Source organism: Diplotaxodon limnothrissa, linkage group LG3 (genome assembly GCF_057381915.1).
Source record: "Diplotaxodon limnothrissa isolate DT_005_m linkage group LG3, D_limnothrissa_male_GT1.1, whole genome shotgun sequence".
Classification (NCBI taxonomy): Eukaryota; Metazoa; Chordata; class Actinopteri; order Cichliformes; family Cichlidae; genus Diplotaxodon; species Diplotaxodon limnothrissa.
This window is the reverse complement of record NC_140598.1, coordinates 61756098-61775412: the sequence shown is the minus strand read 5'-3', so window position 1 is coordinate 61775412 and position 19315 is coordinate 61756098. Positions and strand designations below refer to the sequence as shown.

General features: G+C 41.7%; 1 protein-coding gene across 1 annotated transcript in view; it reads left to right on the top strand.

Annotated features, from left to right (window-relative positions):
• The first annotated feature begins 16205 nt into the window (after nucleotides 1-16205).
• The window catches only part of efnb3b (ephrin-B3b), an 87818-nt gene continuing 84708 nt past the window's right edge, over nucleotides 16206-19315 (top strand). Inside the window, exon 1 of the mRNA XM_085349686.1 lies at nucleotides 16206-17620. Coding sequence (XP_085205812.1) covers nucleotides 17472-17620 — 149 coding nt within the window. The 5' untranslated portion in view covers nucleotides 16206-17471. The remainder of the gene's footprint in view (nucleotides 17621-19315) is intronic.

The window sequence follows — 19315 nt, the reverse complement described above, 5'->3', positions numbered from 1 at the left end:
TGTCACTACAAATGGTATCTATGCTGCTGTGCTCCTTGAAGCCGTGTTGGCCAAACCTCAGCGCTGTCCCGCAGTTGACAGCAAAGCCGTTATCTTCATCCCAAGGTGGCTGCAGTCAGTGTAGTCTTTCCACTTGTGCAGCTAATGAGCCAATCCACATCAAGTGTTCTGTGTTTCTGTGTTCTGAGCCTCCATTTATGTGGCATCCTGAGCGAGTCTCCATGGCCTCGCATAAGTGCCTTCCATTAGACACACGCACACATACATACACACAAAGCTCCGGCGCTCATCGCTAGGGAGTGTGGCGAATAGTAAGTAATGGGATCTCGATATTAAGAAAGACATTTGAAAACAATTATTCAAATGGCTGTCTGCCTGTTGAATCTCCTAATCCCACAGTGAGGCACTCAAGCAAACACTCAGCCGTGTGACCCCCGGTTGAATTAGCATGGAGGAAAAAAAGAGGAGCATACACGTCTCTGAAGCTGGAGATGCTAAAATGTCTAGACTGCTCTCTGGTTTGTCACTCTCATGCTGCCTTTAAAAGGAAAAGAGCTTTTTAAGAACATGAAGCAGAGGGAACAGATTTCCTGTGGCTTTTAGAGGTTGTCATACATGGCATTTCTTAAAATGTCAAAGGGACGCCTCCTTTATCTCTCAGACACTTTGAATGTATTTGGCAGGCGCTTAGCACAGGGCTTCACTCTGACCCTGCTCTGACACAGCAGCCGCATGCTGTTGTTCCATCGAGTTTTCTTCGAGTTAATAGATTATCCGCGGCACTTCAACAGCCCCCACATTGTTTGGTACAGTCTACAGTTCAGGCTTTGTAACAAATGTAAGTGCAAAGTATTCAAATATATATTAACCCCATTTAATGTGAGCAATGGCAAAAGATTTGTAGCTGGGATGTACCACCAAAAAGTAAGGTGACAATGCGTTTTTGAACCTTGCTAAATTGATTCTTCACCGACTTGGCTGTGCTGACAGTAAATACGGTCTTTTCGTGCAACTAGAAAGGTGAAGAAATGGCTACTGACTGCAAATATTTAGCTAACCAGTTATCAAATTGGTCCTGAAATACCAGGTATGACATGGAGGGCAAGACATAGCTTTAAACCTTAGATAAAGCTGAGTACTAGATGGAAACAGAGCAGGGAAAGGGTGGTAAAATTTAGTATCATTCTAACCTTTACAGTTTAGGGCAGTTTAGCAAATACTGGCATGCTAATATGCCCCAAAATCTTAGCATATGTATGTATATATGTATTAATAACATCTCTATGTCTGTAAAAAACATTTATTACAAATTCCAGTTCTTTTTATTTTCATATGTATTAATTTCATCATCCCCACATGCAAATATGATGTTATGTTCTCTGTTTTCATTGCTTCACATGTCACTTTCTGTGCACAACTTAATGGCCACCATTTTTCCACGACAGAATTTTATTTGACTCACAACAAAATACATAATGAAGAAGTACCACAGGCACTAATATTAATAAATATTACTATACAGATTATAATGGTCATGTTAACACATTAGATTTGAACATTTTGGAAGAGAAGGAGTGCTAAGCCAAGAGCTAAGCTAGCGAGCTTGGTTAGCAAGGTGCATCTATAGCATGTACTGACAGAGATTCCTGCCAATTAGTGCTCACATTTGGTAAAAAAGATACTTGAATTTCAAGTATTTACATATTACATATTACCTGATAGATAAATTGATAACAAATGCACTAAAAGACAAAGACAGTTTATTGACTAATGTTAGCAAAGGTGAGTGCTAGCAAACAGCTAGCACCCTGTATCGGTATCCACTTTATCGTTAATGAGCCACAGCGCTATTGTATATAGCTTTAAACCTTAAATAGTGATTTCTAAAAAAACTTTAGCACCTCATATAGTTGTTATGAAAGGAAGAATTAGCTCTAACCAAAATCATAATCACTGGATGACTTACTAACTGACACAGGTTACAGTGTGTGAGCCTGGACAGTGCTCTGTTTGATTTGGTGTGTAGTAAAGAGCTCCACAGACAACTGTGCTGTCACCATTGCTGTTCAGCCTGCAAACCTCAGTATAACTCATGCCACCTACAAAAACAATCTGATGATCCTGCAGTGGTTGGATGTTTAAATAATGGGCATGAGGAGGAGTACAGAGTATTCATGGATGATTTTGTGGAGTGGTCTGGGAGGATTCATGTACTTGTAAATAAATAAGATCAAAGAAATGGTGACTAACTTCAGGAAGGGCGAGTTTATCCTGGGAATCCACATCAACAACAAGCTGAACCAGCAAACCAATAGAGGCCGCGAACAAAAAGGAAGCGAGCAGGTTTCATTTACAAAAGAAGCTGAGATCCATCAATATGTGATGCAAAATGATGGAGATTTTCTATCACTAAAATGTGGAAAGTACACTGTATTTTGTGTGCTGAGGGAGCAGAATTGAAGCTGGTAACACCAGCAGACTGAGTAATGCGATCAGGAAGGCTGGCTCGGGATCTTTTTCAACTATTGTACCAAATATGTGATAAATGTAGTACTGCTCGTTTCATTTCAGAAAGACTTTTAGTAAAAGGCTCTAAAGAGGTTTATTTTTCTAACGTTGGACATTTTAAGGTGGGTGTCTATGGGGACTGACTCACTTTTGGAGCCAACCACAAGTGGCTATTAGTGGAGCTGCAATTTTGGACACTTCCAAATTTGCTCCATTTATTGTTTTTAGGCCCAGCAATTCTTGCTTGATTAGCATTAGACTGCAGACTCACAAAAGAGCTCACATGGCAGCACACCTTGTTCGTCAATGTGTTGTTAGTGCCTGGCTGCCTGCCTGCAAATCATCAATGGCTTCTTCTGTTAACACTGGTTAGGATATGAGTGACATTCCAGAGTAATAAATGTTTTCATGAGCATGACTCAAAAATTGAAACACCTTATTGTTCACAGTCAGTAATAGTTTTCCATTTTCACATCGCCACAATTTCTGCTCATTATGGACGGACCAGTCTGAAGTTCAGACGACTTGAGGTTTTCCTTACAAAACTTGAATCCACTGGGATATTTTTAGAAATCCCAACCAACCCACATTTCATCAGCCGCCAAAATAGCGGTGTTCCTATGAATACATCCCATTTCCATTCCAAAAGGCTGCAGCTGTGATTGACGTGTCCTTGTTCTCTGGTTTACATTAGATGTGAAAATAATTGGCACCTGCACTCCTGCACATGCTCTGAAGCTGGGGGAAAAAAAAAACAGCACCAGAGGTTTCATTTCACTCCGGAGCCTGATCTCCTTCTATTCACTCCAGATGTGGAGGCACACACGCATGGATATCCATCTGAAATTGCTAGGAAGATTAATGCAGAGTAAAGATGTGTCATATCATCGTATTCTACAGTCGCTGACAAGCAGAGACGAGAGGCTCTGCATTGATATTTTTCTCATGGATATGTAAGCCCTCATACATATCAACTGAGCACGTGCGCTTCTACTGTCCCTACCCTTCACCTCATCATCTCCTCATCCTCCACACATCCCCCCCCCCCCCCCCCCCCCCCCCCCCCCCCCAGCCATCTTTGTAGCTTGTTATCATGAGAGTGAGCCTATTGAAGTACATTAAGCATCCAGTATCCCAGTCGGCTCTCGCAGATTGGATGTGATCTTGGCGGTTTAGCGGCTGTGCATCGCCCAGGGAGAGTAATTGCTTGCGTAATTGCACTCTGGGGAAAGGTAGAGAAGCAGGGCCTAAAATCATCCTACCTGCCCTCAGGCTGCAAGCATGACAACTCTTGTCCTCCTGCCTGTCCATTCCCTGCACCCTTTCATAACAGCCCTCCCTCTCTTACTCCCCCGCTGCACAGTGACCGAAGGGGAGGTTTATCAGAGTCGGCGGCATCAGTGGAGAGGAAGCAGGTGGCGATGGGTCAGAAGATCTCTGCGAGGGGCTGAGGAGACAGATGGAGGAGGAGATTAGGAGGGGCAAAGAGGTGTCTTACTGATAAAATGAAAAGGCAGGCGAGAGAGGGGAGACAGAGACACGCAGAGCGACTGTCCACATGAGGAAAGCAACAAAGTTCCTCACAAAGATTGTGAAAATCCTCTCGGATGACACTCTGGGTGGCCTGCACCTCACGAGGGACCAGGTCAGGTAATATTTTAAGGCTAAGGCTGGAAATATTCCCTGGCAACACTTTTTGTTTCTCTCGTCAAGTCCCGGGAAAAAGACTGAATCCAGGAGATGCGGACCCTGTAACAGGGGTCTGCACACGGCAGAACCTTAAAGGAAGCGGAGCAGTGATCAGTGGGTTGAATTACAATACCAGTGCATGTGGTTCACAGATGTTTTTAAAGGACAGCAAGAGAAATCTGGGAAATCAGACTTTTTCACTTAAGTTGGTGCAAAGTTTAGGCCAGCCTTGATATTTTACTACTGACCCACTGAACCTCATGCTCCACAGCTTCACCTGGTTTCATTCTGAGATGTGTTTACAGCTGAGAATACAGTAGGTGTGTTAGGTTCAAGGGCTTTTATAGTGTGTGCGTATTTTAAAAAAAAGGTTATGCAGGGATGATGGGAGCGTGCAAGAGGCACACTAAACAACTTGAAACTTTAGCAAAGAGTAAAGCTCAGCATTAGGAGATGTGGCTACCCCGATCAGGTATACAAGAAGTTATTTAAAGTTTTCATGCAACTTTTTGTCACTCTTCTTTAATCTTCGCTTATTTTGCCTCTGAGATCCTCTGGGGTTTGGGACTCTGCACATCAAATGAGACGTTTTGAGGAGAAAGTCTTAAATACTCCGAGGTTTCTGTGTGTTCAGTTTGTAGAGGGTCGCAAAGCAAGGTCACAGCCAAAGACTTGAAAGCCACATTTGCTACACGGTTTACTACTTATTACTTAGATGATTTTTTTTTCCACCCTAACATTCAGTTGTATACGACATCAGTGCATCACTTTGTACCTATTTCCTGGCAAAGATCCATGAATAAGATCTACTCTGTGTTTCCCGAACCTTTCATCCACACGTCTCACCTTTCCCCGGTGGATGGAGTCGCTCAGCTGTCAAAGAGACATTTTAGTTTGCCGTCGCATAACCCAGACGAAGATTTGAGGGTCCTGTGATAACAGGCGGTCATGCATGTCCCTGTTCAAGGATGGTCTCAGGTGTCCGATGTGAATGACTGCTTTTTATTTTCGTCCAGCCATCCAGGACCTCCCGCTCGACGGCTTTGATCCCTCCCCAGTTGAAAGTGATGAAAAAAAAAACCAGACTTGCAAGTTCAGAGTGGGCGCTGGGGGACGAGAGAGTGAGATTTAGGAGTGTCGTTTCGAACAAATCTCAGAAAAGACAGAGAGAAATGTTTTCAGCTCTATTTCCCTGCGCTATGGGAGGATGATGTCCAACAGCGCTGGAAAAATCAAGTTTAATCTTACATGAAAAATGAGGTGAGGGCATAAAACACCCCCCCAGCCAATAATTATGTCGTTTTATGGCAACCATGGGTGGTAATTAGGGGACAAAGCGGGCCGGATTCCCTGTCTTTTCCTTCTAATGCAACATTGTAAATATAACTGTATCATGTTAAATAACAGCTGGAATAGGATCCGGTCACCCTGTGACCCTGGACTGGATAACTGGAAGGAAGTGGATGGATGAATGGATGGATGGATGGATGGACGGATGAATGGACGGATGGATGGATGGATGGATGGATGGATGTTAAATAACACCAAAAATGTGCCCTCAAAGCACTTGTTCTTGCAACTACTATCTAACACCTTCACTTTGAAAAGGTGGACATATGGCAGAGAAGGTGTGAGACAGCATTCTTCACTTTTACCACATGCACATACACATATATCTGAACCACTTACCTGTGCACCACATTTAAGGATCCTAGAAACACCTCTGCCTAAAAAAGCCTTTAATTTGAAAGCTATTTGCATTGGAACTCAATTTAGGTCAATTAGAAGTTGGAAAAATGTTCTTAGTTTGAACTAAAGTGAGAAAAACACATGGACACTGCTTAAGTATGCGAATGCAAGTAGGTGTGGGAGAAGCCGGCTGTCAGGTGCAATTTTTTTTAACGGATCCAGAGTCAGTGCCATCGGTACACTCAAAAAAATCTGTTGTTGGATGAACACAATTTAATCATGGCACCCTTTTTGCACACAATTTAACCAAGTACAATAAACCCTTTTCGATCATTTAGCATTTGGTGGTTTAATGTAATCAGATTACGTTGGATCAACATACTATACTTACATTGATTTGAAGTGATTTATTTAAGTATGTAGAGTGAAATTTGTTTTAATTCATTCTACACAATTTAAAAAGTTTAGGAAAACAGAATTAAATCTTGTTGTTTCAACAACTACTTTGTTAATCAAGGCAATTATTTCACTCATTTCAACCAAATTATTTCAATTAGATTTGTTTACATTTGTTACACATTTAGAAACCCACTACTTTACAAAAAAAAGTCACAATCAGATTATGATAACATTATCTTTATTAACTGGATTTAGTGGACAATATAAAAGCTTACCATTTTTGTACACCTGCAAGCATTATGCCACTTCAAAAGGTAAAACGTTAGAATACTTATTTACATAGGTAATATGTTGGAACCAAAGCTTCCACAACTAAAAACAGATGCAAAATTTGCTCAATATATCGACTGCATTCTAAAAAATTAAACTAAAAGATAAAAATACATCTCCCACTTGGCAAGTTAAAACATGTGACAAAATAGAATTGTGTGAATTTGGAAAAATAAAATAAAATAATTAGAAATATTTTGGGGGCAATACAACAACAACAAAAAATTCCATAGTTGATGAAAATCTATATTTGTTTGGTGTATCTCATTGAAATAATTATTAGTTTGACCAATTTTTATATTTCTGTATTTATTTTTTTAATTTTGGTTGCAGTCCTCCACAGCTAGCAATATAGTTTTGCTGTGTTTTAAAACATGCTAGCAAGCAAAATGGACACAATAATACAGTGAACTTAACAGGTGGCAGTGGTCTTAAACTTTACAGGACCTTGATACATAAACACAACATAGTACTTCTGTCAGTACTTCTGATCCACTTTGAGCCATCTATATAAGGACAAACAAAAATCATCTGCAGTGCTGTATAAAAGGTGAATTGCCCAACAGAGAGAATCCAAAAACTTAAAAAAAAAATTTTTTAAATGAAAGAAAATATAAACAACTCAAATATTAACATTATATATTGGAAATCACCATTGCACCAATGAACCATTCAAGACCTATCAGTCATTTTCAAGTGCTCTCACCCCATAAGCTTGTTTTTCAGAAACTGTACCTTTGAAGACAGCTTTTGTCCATCAAAATTTAAAAGTATCTTCTGGAGGACTTCAAAGGTGCATTTAAGTTCTGGTGGGTAGCTCAGGTTCAAACAGTATATGAGTCCAAACAACAGAGCACATGCTTGTGCAATGTTACCCAAATCAGTGTTAGCCTCCACACCCTCAATCAGGACACCAATGTCCTCTGGGTCATCTTCAGGTTCAGCACCCTCCTTCTGGATGACGTACACCCCCATCACAGTTTGCTCCATGCAGCTTTTTGCCTCGCTGTCCGTATCCTACATGAAAAAGTATAAGACAACAAAGTAAAATTTAAGAGATTGTTTAAACAACTGTTTCTATGCTGTTCATAAAATCCAAGTAGTCAAAGTAATAAACAGAAAATTACACCACTAAAGTAGTTGTTAGTAATTACTCCAATACATAAATTATAAAATACACCTCTCATGTCAAAAGAGGTGGCATAACTGACCTCTCACCGGCCCCTCCCCCGAAAGGGCCATTGTCCAATTACACATTATAGCAACCGTTACTGTGTCTGACAAACATTAACCTCAAGCAAGATGGAGAAGCGGTGTGCCCACCGATACGCCGAGAGATTGTGTCTGGAGGAGTTGTGTTCTTTCCATTCACAAAGTCAAAAACAACGTGAATGGATTAAACAGTGTGTATGGCCCCATTCCCAGGTAAATGTACCGAACATTATGAAGCATGTCTGCTCGCACATTCGGGTACCCATTGGTGCGCAAAGGAAACCATTTGTTTGTCGGACGTAGCAAGAGTAACTTAGGGGGACAGGACTCGAGAAAAGGCTAACTCAGCTGTTAAAATAAAACAGGTATAGAAGTGTTAGTACTAAACAGCTCAAAGTTCATAGACATTTCTATTTACAAATACTGATGGCCATAGCAATGAAAAAACAACAGGACTTGTTTTAATCCAAGTACAGATTCAAAAGCAATATTGTCTTGATGCATGTTAAATGCATTGTATGTTTGTGTATCAAGTTTAAGTATGCATAAATTTCTTTCCTTCCAATACCAAATTCCAGAAATTCTTTATTGCAATGCTTAATACTGTTTGGTATTCAAGACATCCTTTCCCCAATACCAGGTGTCTTGTTGCTAATCTCAAAATTTTAATTTTAATGATTTGCATTTGAGGCAACGTCACAATTTGTATGAGAATGTTACAGACAACATGCTGTCACAATGACTCACCAAGTCCTCCTTTATTAACTTCTATTAACGTCTTCGTTTAGGTGGATGCACAAAGACTTCAAGATGCATGCTCGTCTGGTATGGATGTTGTCATGCTGGAGAGGAGGAGGAGATAATATGAGCCAAAACCAGTCTGTTTTTCTTAAAGCTAGGGTAATCAGTTAACTTGCATAATTATTCTTTAGGTTAGAACCTGGCATGTACCACTTGTTAAGCCGAAACAAAATCGACAACTTCATCTCCAAATAAAAGTTATTTTTGCTGCCTATGACAAAGTCTACTCAATCCTAATACAAACCTTGGAGATGGCAAGCATGAGACCTCTTATTTTCTTTCCACGTGTCCCTCCTTTGGTCAGAAAGATTTCCATTAAGCATGGCGCGTATTGGTCAAGCTCGGCAAAGAAAGTAGATAGCAGAGGCTTTGTGGTGATTCGCAGAAACTCCTTCTCAATCTGCAATAGAGAACAAATACATTGATTAAAAACGCAACTGTATATTTCACTCACTTCACATCTAAGCTGACTAAAGCTGCTTTTAGAAGACCATGCAGACATCAGTGCTGTCTGTGTAGGACATGAATCAGTCTGTGTCAGATACTGAATTTGAAATTTCCACTAAAGTCACAAGTAAGAGGCAAGTGGAACCAAGATCTAGGCCATTTGCTTTTTGAAGTTTGCAAAGACTGCTAAATTGCACCAGTGGTAGTTCACTCTTTGCAACACAGTATGCTGTTCTAAACAGATTTTTCAGGTTTATTTTTAGTATATTATTTGCAATTGGTGTTTGTTCTGGGAAAGATATTGCAGACTGAGCAATAATCCATTTCTAATGGGGGCCTTTCTTAAAATTACTGGTCCCAGTAACAAAGGCGCTTGTCGACTCAGAAATCGAGGGAAAACCAACAACACACCCGGCAGAACGTCATGTTATTTACACGGGTGCACATAAGTGGTCCGCATGTGCGCATTCGCTGTCAAAATAAAAGACGCGCAACAGATAAGAAGTTGCAACGCACGTTTGCATCCATATAAAAGGCACTGTTTTTGTTCGCTAGAGTGGGATTTTCACGGCACATTCTGCACCACATCTGTGCGTTCATCATTTGTTTGAAGCCAGCTCACCTCCTGCAACCACTTTTGCGAGAATACGCGCTTCTTTTGTGGTTCGGACTCCTTCTGACATTTGTTTGGAGGTGGAGGAAAACCAAAGTAATTGCTTAAAGGAGCTTCTTCGACATATTTAAGAGTTCTAAACAAATATGTCCTCCTCCAGAAAATCTTATGTATGCAAACACGCGTTGCAACTTCTTATCTTGTGCGCGTTTTTTATTTTGACAGCAAATACGCACCTGCGGACCACTTATGTGCAGCCCTGGTTATTTAGCTCGTCATGTTGCAGCCACAGAAATTCTTTTGTCCATGAAACCATAAAGCTGCACTTTCTTTTTGCCTTATAGTCTGATTTGTCATAACTTTTCCGTTTTGTGGTAAGCTTTTCTTTGGCTGTCACTTCTTCACCCTGACCTGTCTTATTTGGCTCAGCAGAACTAAAATATATATCCTGCTGCTTTTACACACGCACTCACATAACGCTCAGCGATTCTCTGCGCGATCAACCTCTCACATGTTTAAGCTGCGGGAGATTTCACTTGTCATGTTTGCATAGTAAGCTAACGATTGATAAGACGATGTCAGAGGAATTGGTGCGCAAATTATCATCACTCACCAATCAGTACTGTCGCTCTCTATACACAGGTCGCGATTGCAAAGTGAAAGCAAAAAACAAGCGCGAATTCAAACGCGATTTCAATATGTCACATATTGACAGTGGCTCACCGATGCCAATGACATAATTACTCAGCTACATTTCCGAAAGAATGCAGAAGCATTGACATATATTTTTCCTTCCTATGACAGCCCGACGGGCAGGGCAGAGATAGATTTTGGTAGCCCGACTGGAAAAATCGCTAGCCCTGGGACGTCGGGCTAGCGATTTTGCGAGCCCTGTACAGTGTTTCAATAATTTGTACCTACTACTCTCCCTGATGGAACAACGCTTGCACTGCCACATACAAGTCACTGAAAGAAAAAAAGAAAAGCAGTTTTAAGGATAGTTTTATTGGCACCTTTTTTTCACTTTGATTAAATCATAAAACTATCATAAAAAATATATGATGGTAAAAGGCTTACCATGTATTAAAGAGGAGGCACAAACAATCAGAAAAAGGGGTCAGCTTTCTTTGTGGTGTTACTATGGTAAAGAAAACAGACAAAATTATTTTATAAAAATTCCACAGTGGATTTTTTTTTAAACTTTGTTGCAAATGTATAAAAAAAATACAAATACATATAAATACCTCTTGCAATATAAAATTCACAGATAAATATCCAATCTGTTGCCAAATGTAATAGCAGTGTTTCACACTATGCAATAAAGATGCTGGTAGTTGCGGTAAAGGTCCGACAGGCAATTTTCATAACTATCCGCCATTGCCTTTTCCTCTGACCTCGTGTTTATGCTCTTTTTCCCCATGCACTAGCGATCAAGTCAATTCGAAGGATGCAGCCCCTGAATTTGGACACAGCTAATATTTAGCAAATCGCGCATGCTAGTTTAACTTGCATTACTGTGAGAGGCCGAATGCTTAAAATAAAAACTTGTGTCAAGCCAGCCTCCAATTCGAGACTTGCAGTCAAGCCAGCCTCCAGTTTGTTTTACCTTCCCTGTGTATTCAAAGTATTACGGGAATGGATGTGGAAACCGGATTTCAAAATAAAAGCCAACTTCGAGTGAATTAACAGATATGTTAAGAACATAATAACATATAATTTAGGCTTTTTTTTTTTTTTTTTACAAACTCTAATGTTAGATCTATATGACACAGCCTTGTACCCTAATTGTGCCCTGTCACTATCAAGGCCATCTTATTTTGGATTTCAAAGTAAAAGCCCTGTGAATCTTCATTTTTGAACTACTCTTTCAATGACTTAATAATGCTCTTAAAAGCAAAAGTCGTATTTCCAAATACTATTTGAACTTTATATCAACACTTTCCAACCACAGTCTTTTTACAGTGATACCATATCAATATCAAGTCAGTCTGATTTTGCCTTTCATAGTAATGGCCCTTTGAAATTGTCCATAATTGACTTAATCTTCTAACGATTCAAAATGCTCTAAAATGAAAAATTCTTGTTTCCACAGGGTAATTCCACCTTAGATCAACAGTATACAGCCCCACAGTGATACCATATCAATATCAAGTCATTCTGATTATGCCTTCCAAAATAAAAGCCTTTTTAAATTGTCCATAATTGACCTAACTTTCAGTGATTTCAAAATGTTTTAAAATGGAAATTTCCTGTTTCCACAGGGTAATTCCACTCCAGATCAACAGTATACAACCTCACGATGTTACCATATCAATATCAAGACATTCTGATATTGCTTTAAAAAATAAAAGCATTTTCAAACTGCCCATATCTGAGTTGCTCCTGGAACAATTTCAAAATGCTCTAAAATGGCAAATTCCTGTTTCCACAGGGTAATTCCACTTTAGATCAACAGTATACAGCCCCACAGTGATACCATATCAATATCAAGTCCAACATGAAATTTACATGGTTTTACTGTCGGGTTGGATACTGTTGATCTAAAGTGGAATTACCCTGTGGAAACAGGAAATTTGACTTGATATTGATATGGTATCACTGTAAAAAGACTGTGGTTGGAAAGTGTTGATATAAAGTTCAAATAGTATTTGGAAATACGACTTTTGCTTTTAAGAGCATTATTAAGTCATTGAAAGAGTAGTTCAAAAATGAAGATTCACAGGGCTTTTACTTTGAAATCCAAAATAAGATGGCCTTGATAGTGACAGGGCACAATTAGGGTACAAGGCTGTGTCATATAGATCTAACATTAGAGTTTGTAAAAAAAAAAAAAAGCCTAAATTATATGTTATTATGTTCTTAACATATCTGTTAATTCACTCGAAGTTGGCTTTTATTTTGAAATCCGGTTTCCACATCCATTCCCGTAATACTTTGAATACACAGGGAAGGTAAAACAAACTGGAGGCTGGCTTGACTGCAAGTCTCAAATTGGAGGCTGGCTTGACACCAGTAAATAAAAGGAGAGAGAAAGAACGAAAGAAAAAATGCAAATGATAATAAAAAAGTGAACAAAGACCATGTCTTGCAATAACCGTCATTTAAAACCAAAGTGAATGCTAACAGAGCTAGGTAGAAGTTCAATGAGACAACCATACTAGCTTTAGCTAACTTCATTTACTTTGAAAGTGAATTACAAATGTGTTAAATATTGAATTAAACATATCAATAACCGCTAAAAAACACTATACGACTAACTGCAAAAACGGGTAAAAAAAAAAAAAAAAGAAAAACAATGAAGTGGAAATGCTAATAATAGTATAAATATAGCCAGAGCGGATTATAAATCAGGTATTAGACGGTACCGATTGGCACCGTCTAATACCAGATTTTCACTGTATTTGCTCCACTCCCGCTGTCTAATGACAACTTACACATTTGGAATTAAAAACATTGTTAAACAATTAATGGACAGAACAACTTCGTTTGACTAAGATATTTTGAGTTATTTATTACTTACCTGTATTGTGGAAGATTCCGCAGAGGGAAATGGCAGTCCACTGAACACATATAACTTCTCCGCGTTCCCGCCTCTTCACTTTTGGGAAGTTTGAGCATGCGCACTAGGCATCGGTTTTAGAGTTGTTGATTTAAAATAATTACATTTAATTGAACTGAAGAATGCAAATCTAGTTCATTAAACTTTTTGTTATTTTATGTTAAACCAACAACTGATAATGATTTAAAAACCTAAACTCAATATGTTCATGTTAAATAGACAAATGTCTATTGAATTAATCAAACAACTGCCTTAGTTGACTTTTTTGAGTGTACGTGTGATCTGCTCATCACATGTTGCACAACCCCTCCCTTGCCCTTACTTAATCCCCCTCCAGCCCATGTCTCTTTCTCTCTGTCACAAGGAGACGAGAGGGTGTGTGTGTGTGTGTGTGTGTGTGTGTGTGTGTGTGTGTGTGTGTGTGAGAGAGAGAGAGAGCACGAGAGAGGGAAGCTCACAGGGATAGACGGATGCTGAAGGAAAAAGGAGCTGAGATCTATCATCTGCAAGGCAGGAAGAGGGTGCCATGCTCTGACAACAACCCACATCCTCGTGCACACACACACGCAGACACACACGCATATCAGTACCACCCTTGGTGTGAATTTCATTCCCATCAGGGTGCATGTTTTCCTGTCTGAGGTCTTTGTATTGCTGCCACCGTGGGTGTCTGCGCTTGGTTTGTGTGTTTGTGTATGTGTGTGTATATCCCTAACCTTCCACTGCATGCATAATGTCAACCATGCACTTGGTGTAATTGCTTATGTTGATGCTCACGCGTCATTTTGTGTAAATGCGTGTATAGCACATTATGTGTGCTATGTGGGTGTATGCATGTGTGTGTGTCTGTGGTGAAGTCTGGCAGCTGCGGCAGAGTCACCGGGGAGAAGATGTGGTTGCGAAGAAGAGTTGAAGGTCGGTGCAGTAAATGAGGTCAGCCTGAATAAATGAACACTAATAAACACCGACATCGCAGCTCTGAGTGTATATTAAGCAGATGAATACATCTCCAGAAAGTACATTCTGTTATTCAGCAACATGGCAGATCTGATGTAGGTGGTGTCTTATAGCTCTGCAGTTTTTTTTTTTAACCGAGTCATCTTCCACTCAAAAATAGAGCAAGAGAGCCACAAGCCCGCCAGTTTACCCACACAGATAGATTCCCAGACAGAGCAGAAGGTTTGTTTTTCGTGCCAGCTCTACCTCTGAACTGCTGTTGTCTCTGAACCAGTCTATCTTCCTCCACTACATTTAGCTTTGTCGTGTGCCCTGCCAAGGTTTCTGGAGGTCAGTGCAACAGAAACAGCTCCATCTCTGCTCTCTTTTCTTTTCTTTTTTTTTCATTCTGTGTCTCTGACCAGCTCTATAAAATCTCTCTGCTGCATTTGTTTCTTGTTTGGCTCTCATAACCCTGCAATTACAATCCTCGTAAGAAAGCACGCTGTAATTTCGCACTGCAGAGGGAAACGTCTGCACTTCTGTCTTTCCGAGTATCCCCGGCTGCCTGCGGACCCTCGGTTTGATCGCCTGGAGGTTCACTCAGCTGATGTGCTGCAGTGCCCTTGAGCATGACACTGAATTGAAGTCTGCTGAGCCACAACTTTCCCATAAGTCGCTGCCCTCATTCTTGCTTTCCTCTGTTTCTCTCCCACTTTCATTTCCTTTCTCCTCCCCGGCTGTGCAGGAATGGCAGAGCGTGTTCAGGGGTGCGTAGAGTTTTCTTCCTCTTTGTTTTTGTGAAGTGAAATATTTTCAATAAAAGATATTACAGAATCTCTTCCTCTCAGGTATCAGCGGCTCTACTGCACTCGGCTACAGATGGTGGAACAGGAAGTCATGCATGGACTAGGGGGAATTCTTCATGCAGATGTCATGTCATGTATGTAGGTGTGAAACAAAGAAAGAATATTGATCCGTTCTTGTCACTTTATTCCAGTAAAAGCTGGCATTCCAAACTACTGCAATAACTGTGCTTTTTATTTCTTTCTTTATTTTCAAATAATGCAACAGAGAGCGGGAAAGTGTGATTTTTTTTATCATCTACTCTTTGTCAAACACCAAAATCCAATAATGCTTTATAATGCACTGCTAAAGGGGCTGTCACATTGGGGGATTAAAGAATTAGTCAGTCTTCCCCTAAGGCTCATGCGCTCTATCTACCACTTGGTGGCAGCACAGGCACAGCTTTGACAGTCCAGTCTCAGGCTTGTTGCCGTGGATGAGTGGGGAGGCTGAGGGCCCCACCGTAAACACTGGTGTGTGTGTGTGTGTGGCCCTCAGCGGGTCCTGCCACCCGGATCGTCCTGCAACCCATCAAGCTCAGCTGCCCGCTTTGAAGCTGCTGAGACTCTGCTCTGTCCTCCCACACAAGGAGAGCGGATTCTTTTCCCTTACACTGCGCAGATGTAGCGAGGTGAGGCCGGCCCAGTGATCATGCGAGATATCATAATTCTCTCTAAGGAGACATTTCGGTGCAAGTTCCTGTTTTCAACTTCATCCCTGAAACAGTGCTGTAACTTTGCTTTATGTATCCACGAGGCCTCATAGCGCGAGCTCCTGCTGTTCTGTGAGGCGCTTTGCGTCTGGAGTAATCACTCCTGTAGGAAGTAGCTTTGCGGGGACATTTGAATGAAAAATCCTTGTAAAACTGCATCTGGATTGTGTTTTTCCAATACGATCCTGCCTCAGTGCCACATGTGATGCTTAGTCAATACATTGAGGGCGCTCTTGCTCTTTCGTCACTTTCAGGGGCGCACGTTGGTGAGCATTTAGAGAGCTAGTGGTGGTGGAGGGGGTTCTTGTTCGGCGTTTGAAAGGAGGCAGAATAGAGTGCCAGGGAGTCCAAAGGTCCGAGTTAGGAGAGGGGAGAAGGGGGGCCGAGACTCTAAAAGGAGGAGGAAAGAGGAGGTGCTGAAAGGGACTCGATACCGCCCCCGCCGACAAAGCCTGGAAGAATTGCGCTCCGTCAGTGCGCCCTGCCTGCCAGTCGGAGGATGGGGATTTTTTTTCTCCTTTCCATTCATCCATGCCCCTTTTTTTCCCTCCTCCTCCTCCTCTCAAACAAGCCAGTCGGTCTGTCAATGTGCTGCGAGCGTTAGGACGAGTCAAAGCAGTGGGATTTTGAGGCAGAGAGACGGAGGAGATAACGAATGAAGCGCTTTTCCATGACCGAGAAGCGACGCGTCCTGCTCTCCAAATGATGCGCCGCATCAGATAATTTCCAGCCGGGACTGATGCTCACAACTCGCATCTTATTATTATTAATATTATTTTTTCCTTTCTATCACTTCAAAACTTTCACGTTGGCCTGTGTGTGACATTATTAGAGTGGAGATGCTTTTCTAGCGCTTTGATTTATTCCTCTCAGTTTCTTTGAATTGATTCTTGGATTTATCGTCGATTTCGGATCTTTTTTATGATTATTATTTTTCAGCGTGTCTATTAAGGATTTACAACCCGTGTGTGTTTGCTTTTGATTCCATAAAGAGGCCACTAAGGATTGTAACGCGCACTGACTGAACCCGCCGAGCATCAACACGTCTTTATGAGGATGGAGCTGTGGACACGAGTAACATCTTTTCCATTTTAAACGTTTCACCCTCACACTTTTGACCTGGTTTTGATTGCGCCCTTCTGCCACACTGACAGTATTTCTTTTCCCCGGTTCCTCTCTGATATGCTGGAAGCTAGATATTCTTGCGAGGAAACAAGGTAATGGGAGAGAAATCGCACAGAGTCGGCACAGAGAACAAGGGAACATTGTTCGGAAAAAAAGACAATCAGGGCGCACCGAAAGGCTACAGAGTTAGAGGCTGGGTGGCAATCATTTTTTCTTTTAAATATTTTTGATTCCGTGGAGTTACCTTTCAGCCGAGGAGCGCAGTTTTTGGAGAAATAAAAGGGAAGGACAGATTAACGAGGAAAGTCATGGGATTGGCACAGAATTAGTGCAACTGTGGACGCGCAGAAATCGTTTTTTGGACACCCAGACGCGCGGATTGAACAAGTTTCTTTTTCCCCTCGCACATTTCAGTGCGTGTGCTGTGATCGCTTACAATCTGCCACATTTCGGATCCATGAGGTTGTGCAGAGCGGGCTTTGGCTTCACACTTTGACTGTCTTCTACCTATAGCCTGATCGGCTGTAGCCGCGCATCTATTGTTTTGAGAGAGTCCCCCCTCGTGTGCAACAGCATCGAAACCGCAGAAAAGATCTTGCTTTTAAATGGGGCCGCATATGCTGGGTGTCAGGGTTGAGATGGCGTGTCGAAGAAGTGGGAATGGATTGGGGATCCTGCTGGTATTCTTACTGGATTTACTGGGGACGACAGCCAGCAACCTGGAGCCCATCTACTGGAATTCCCTGAACGAAAGGTAAGAGCGCTCGCAGACCTCACAGTTTCACTGGCTGACTTAATTGTAGGGTTGATCTTGAAGTTCTCCAAGCATGCTTGGGGAAAACTGATTTTTTTGTGGTTTCATTGCATGCGACGGGAGAATCATGAAACGTTTTATGAACGCAAGAAACTGAGTGCACTGCTGAGCGGTAATGCGACATGACACAGGCGATAAAGAAGAAAATAAAGTTGGATAAAGGCAGAAATTCACCACAAAGTGCAGGCCTAACTCGGAATATTGATTTTTTTTTTCTGTGAAGGCTGCCATTCTGACAGCTTGTTGGAGTGTCTTTAGAAAAGCACCTTCATCACCGTCTGTTGGATAAGGTCAGAAATTCGTAACAGAGTGCAGGCCTACAGCAGACTGCCCGTCTTACCGACACTGCTGATTTTTCTCAGTCAGGGTTCCTTTTGGACAGTTTTTTGCGGTATCTAAAGAAGAAAAAAATAAGACTATTTCGTCATTGTTGTATTCACTCTCAGTATTGTTTGCTCAGTCTAAACTGTGATCTGATAAATGCTGCTGCTCTGCATTTGTCACACTGATTATTGTTCCTGGTCCAGCTGCAGCGCCTCTAAAAGTCCCCGTGAGCTCTAAGGCCGTAGATGGAAGCTGTGTGTGTAGGATGATAAAGACTTGTGTGATGCTCTAATTGCTGTTGCTGGATGACCTTGATTAAAGTCCAGGGTAGCACTCCCTTCCTCCTTTTGGACCTCAGGCCTGTCAAACACCCAGTCTGCACACTTTGCCCGAGCTCATTTGCATTTTCTTTCCTCCTCCTTTTCCTCACGGAGAAGGTGTCAGGCATTAGCTGAGGAAATGCCATTTTAAACACCTCTCTGCTGTCCAGCCTTAATGACTGACACCACTTTTCTCACACCTCTGCCAATTTCCCTGTGTCTGAATGGACCTGCTGGCTGTGAGGAGGAGGAGGTGGTGGTGGAAGAGGGGAGGTGGAGAATAACAAGGCGGCTTGTATGGAAGGGAAAAGAGGGGAGTTTTTTTTTTTTCCTTCAGTGACACAAAGATTCATTTCTGCAAATCCTAGCTACATTTCTGTTGGCAAATTGGAACAATGATATTTTGCAGCTTGATAAACACTTCTGTGCAGGCTATCAGCATGGAGCACCGCTCCAGAATAGCTCCCGTTTCTTCTAAGTACACTTTATAGAAGGGAGAAAAAAAAACACAAGAGAAAATTGACTCACTTATGCCAACCGGGCCCCCCCCGAGACAGCTTTAACTCACACCCATGCCAGGGGCTTTTTCAGAGACTAACAGGTTTTTAATGCGTCCGTGCGCTGGAGGCTACGTCCTGCCCAGTTTCTCCACTTCTCCACAGATGTGACTGTGCGTGGGCCCCTGCTGTGGAGCCAGGCATGAAGCCCTTAATGAGGGCTTTTTGTCAGCAGTGGGTGGATTCGCCCAACAGGGAGTAGAGTTGGACACGGGAGGGTAATTTCCACAGAGAAGCTCACAGCCTGGGCTTTTGAAGCCTTACAGGTGATTCCACGCTATTGTCTCCTAATGGAGTTTAGTGTTAGGTGGGTGTTAGGGCTCAGTGAATGGGCCCGGTTCGCAATTAGACGGGCGGTGGCTTTGACGCCACACTCTGCTGTCATTTCCACAGATTTGCTCGCTCATATATCCATCCAAAATACAAAAAGCCCT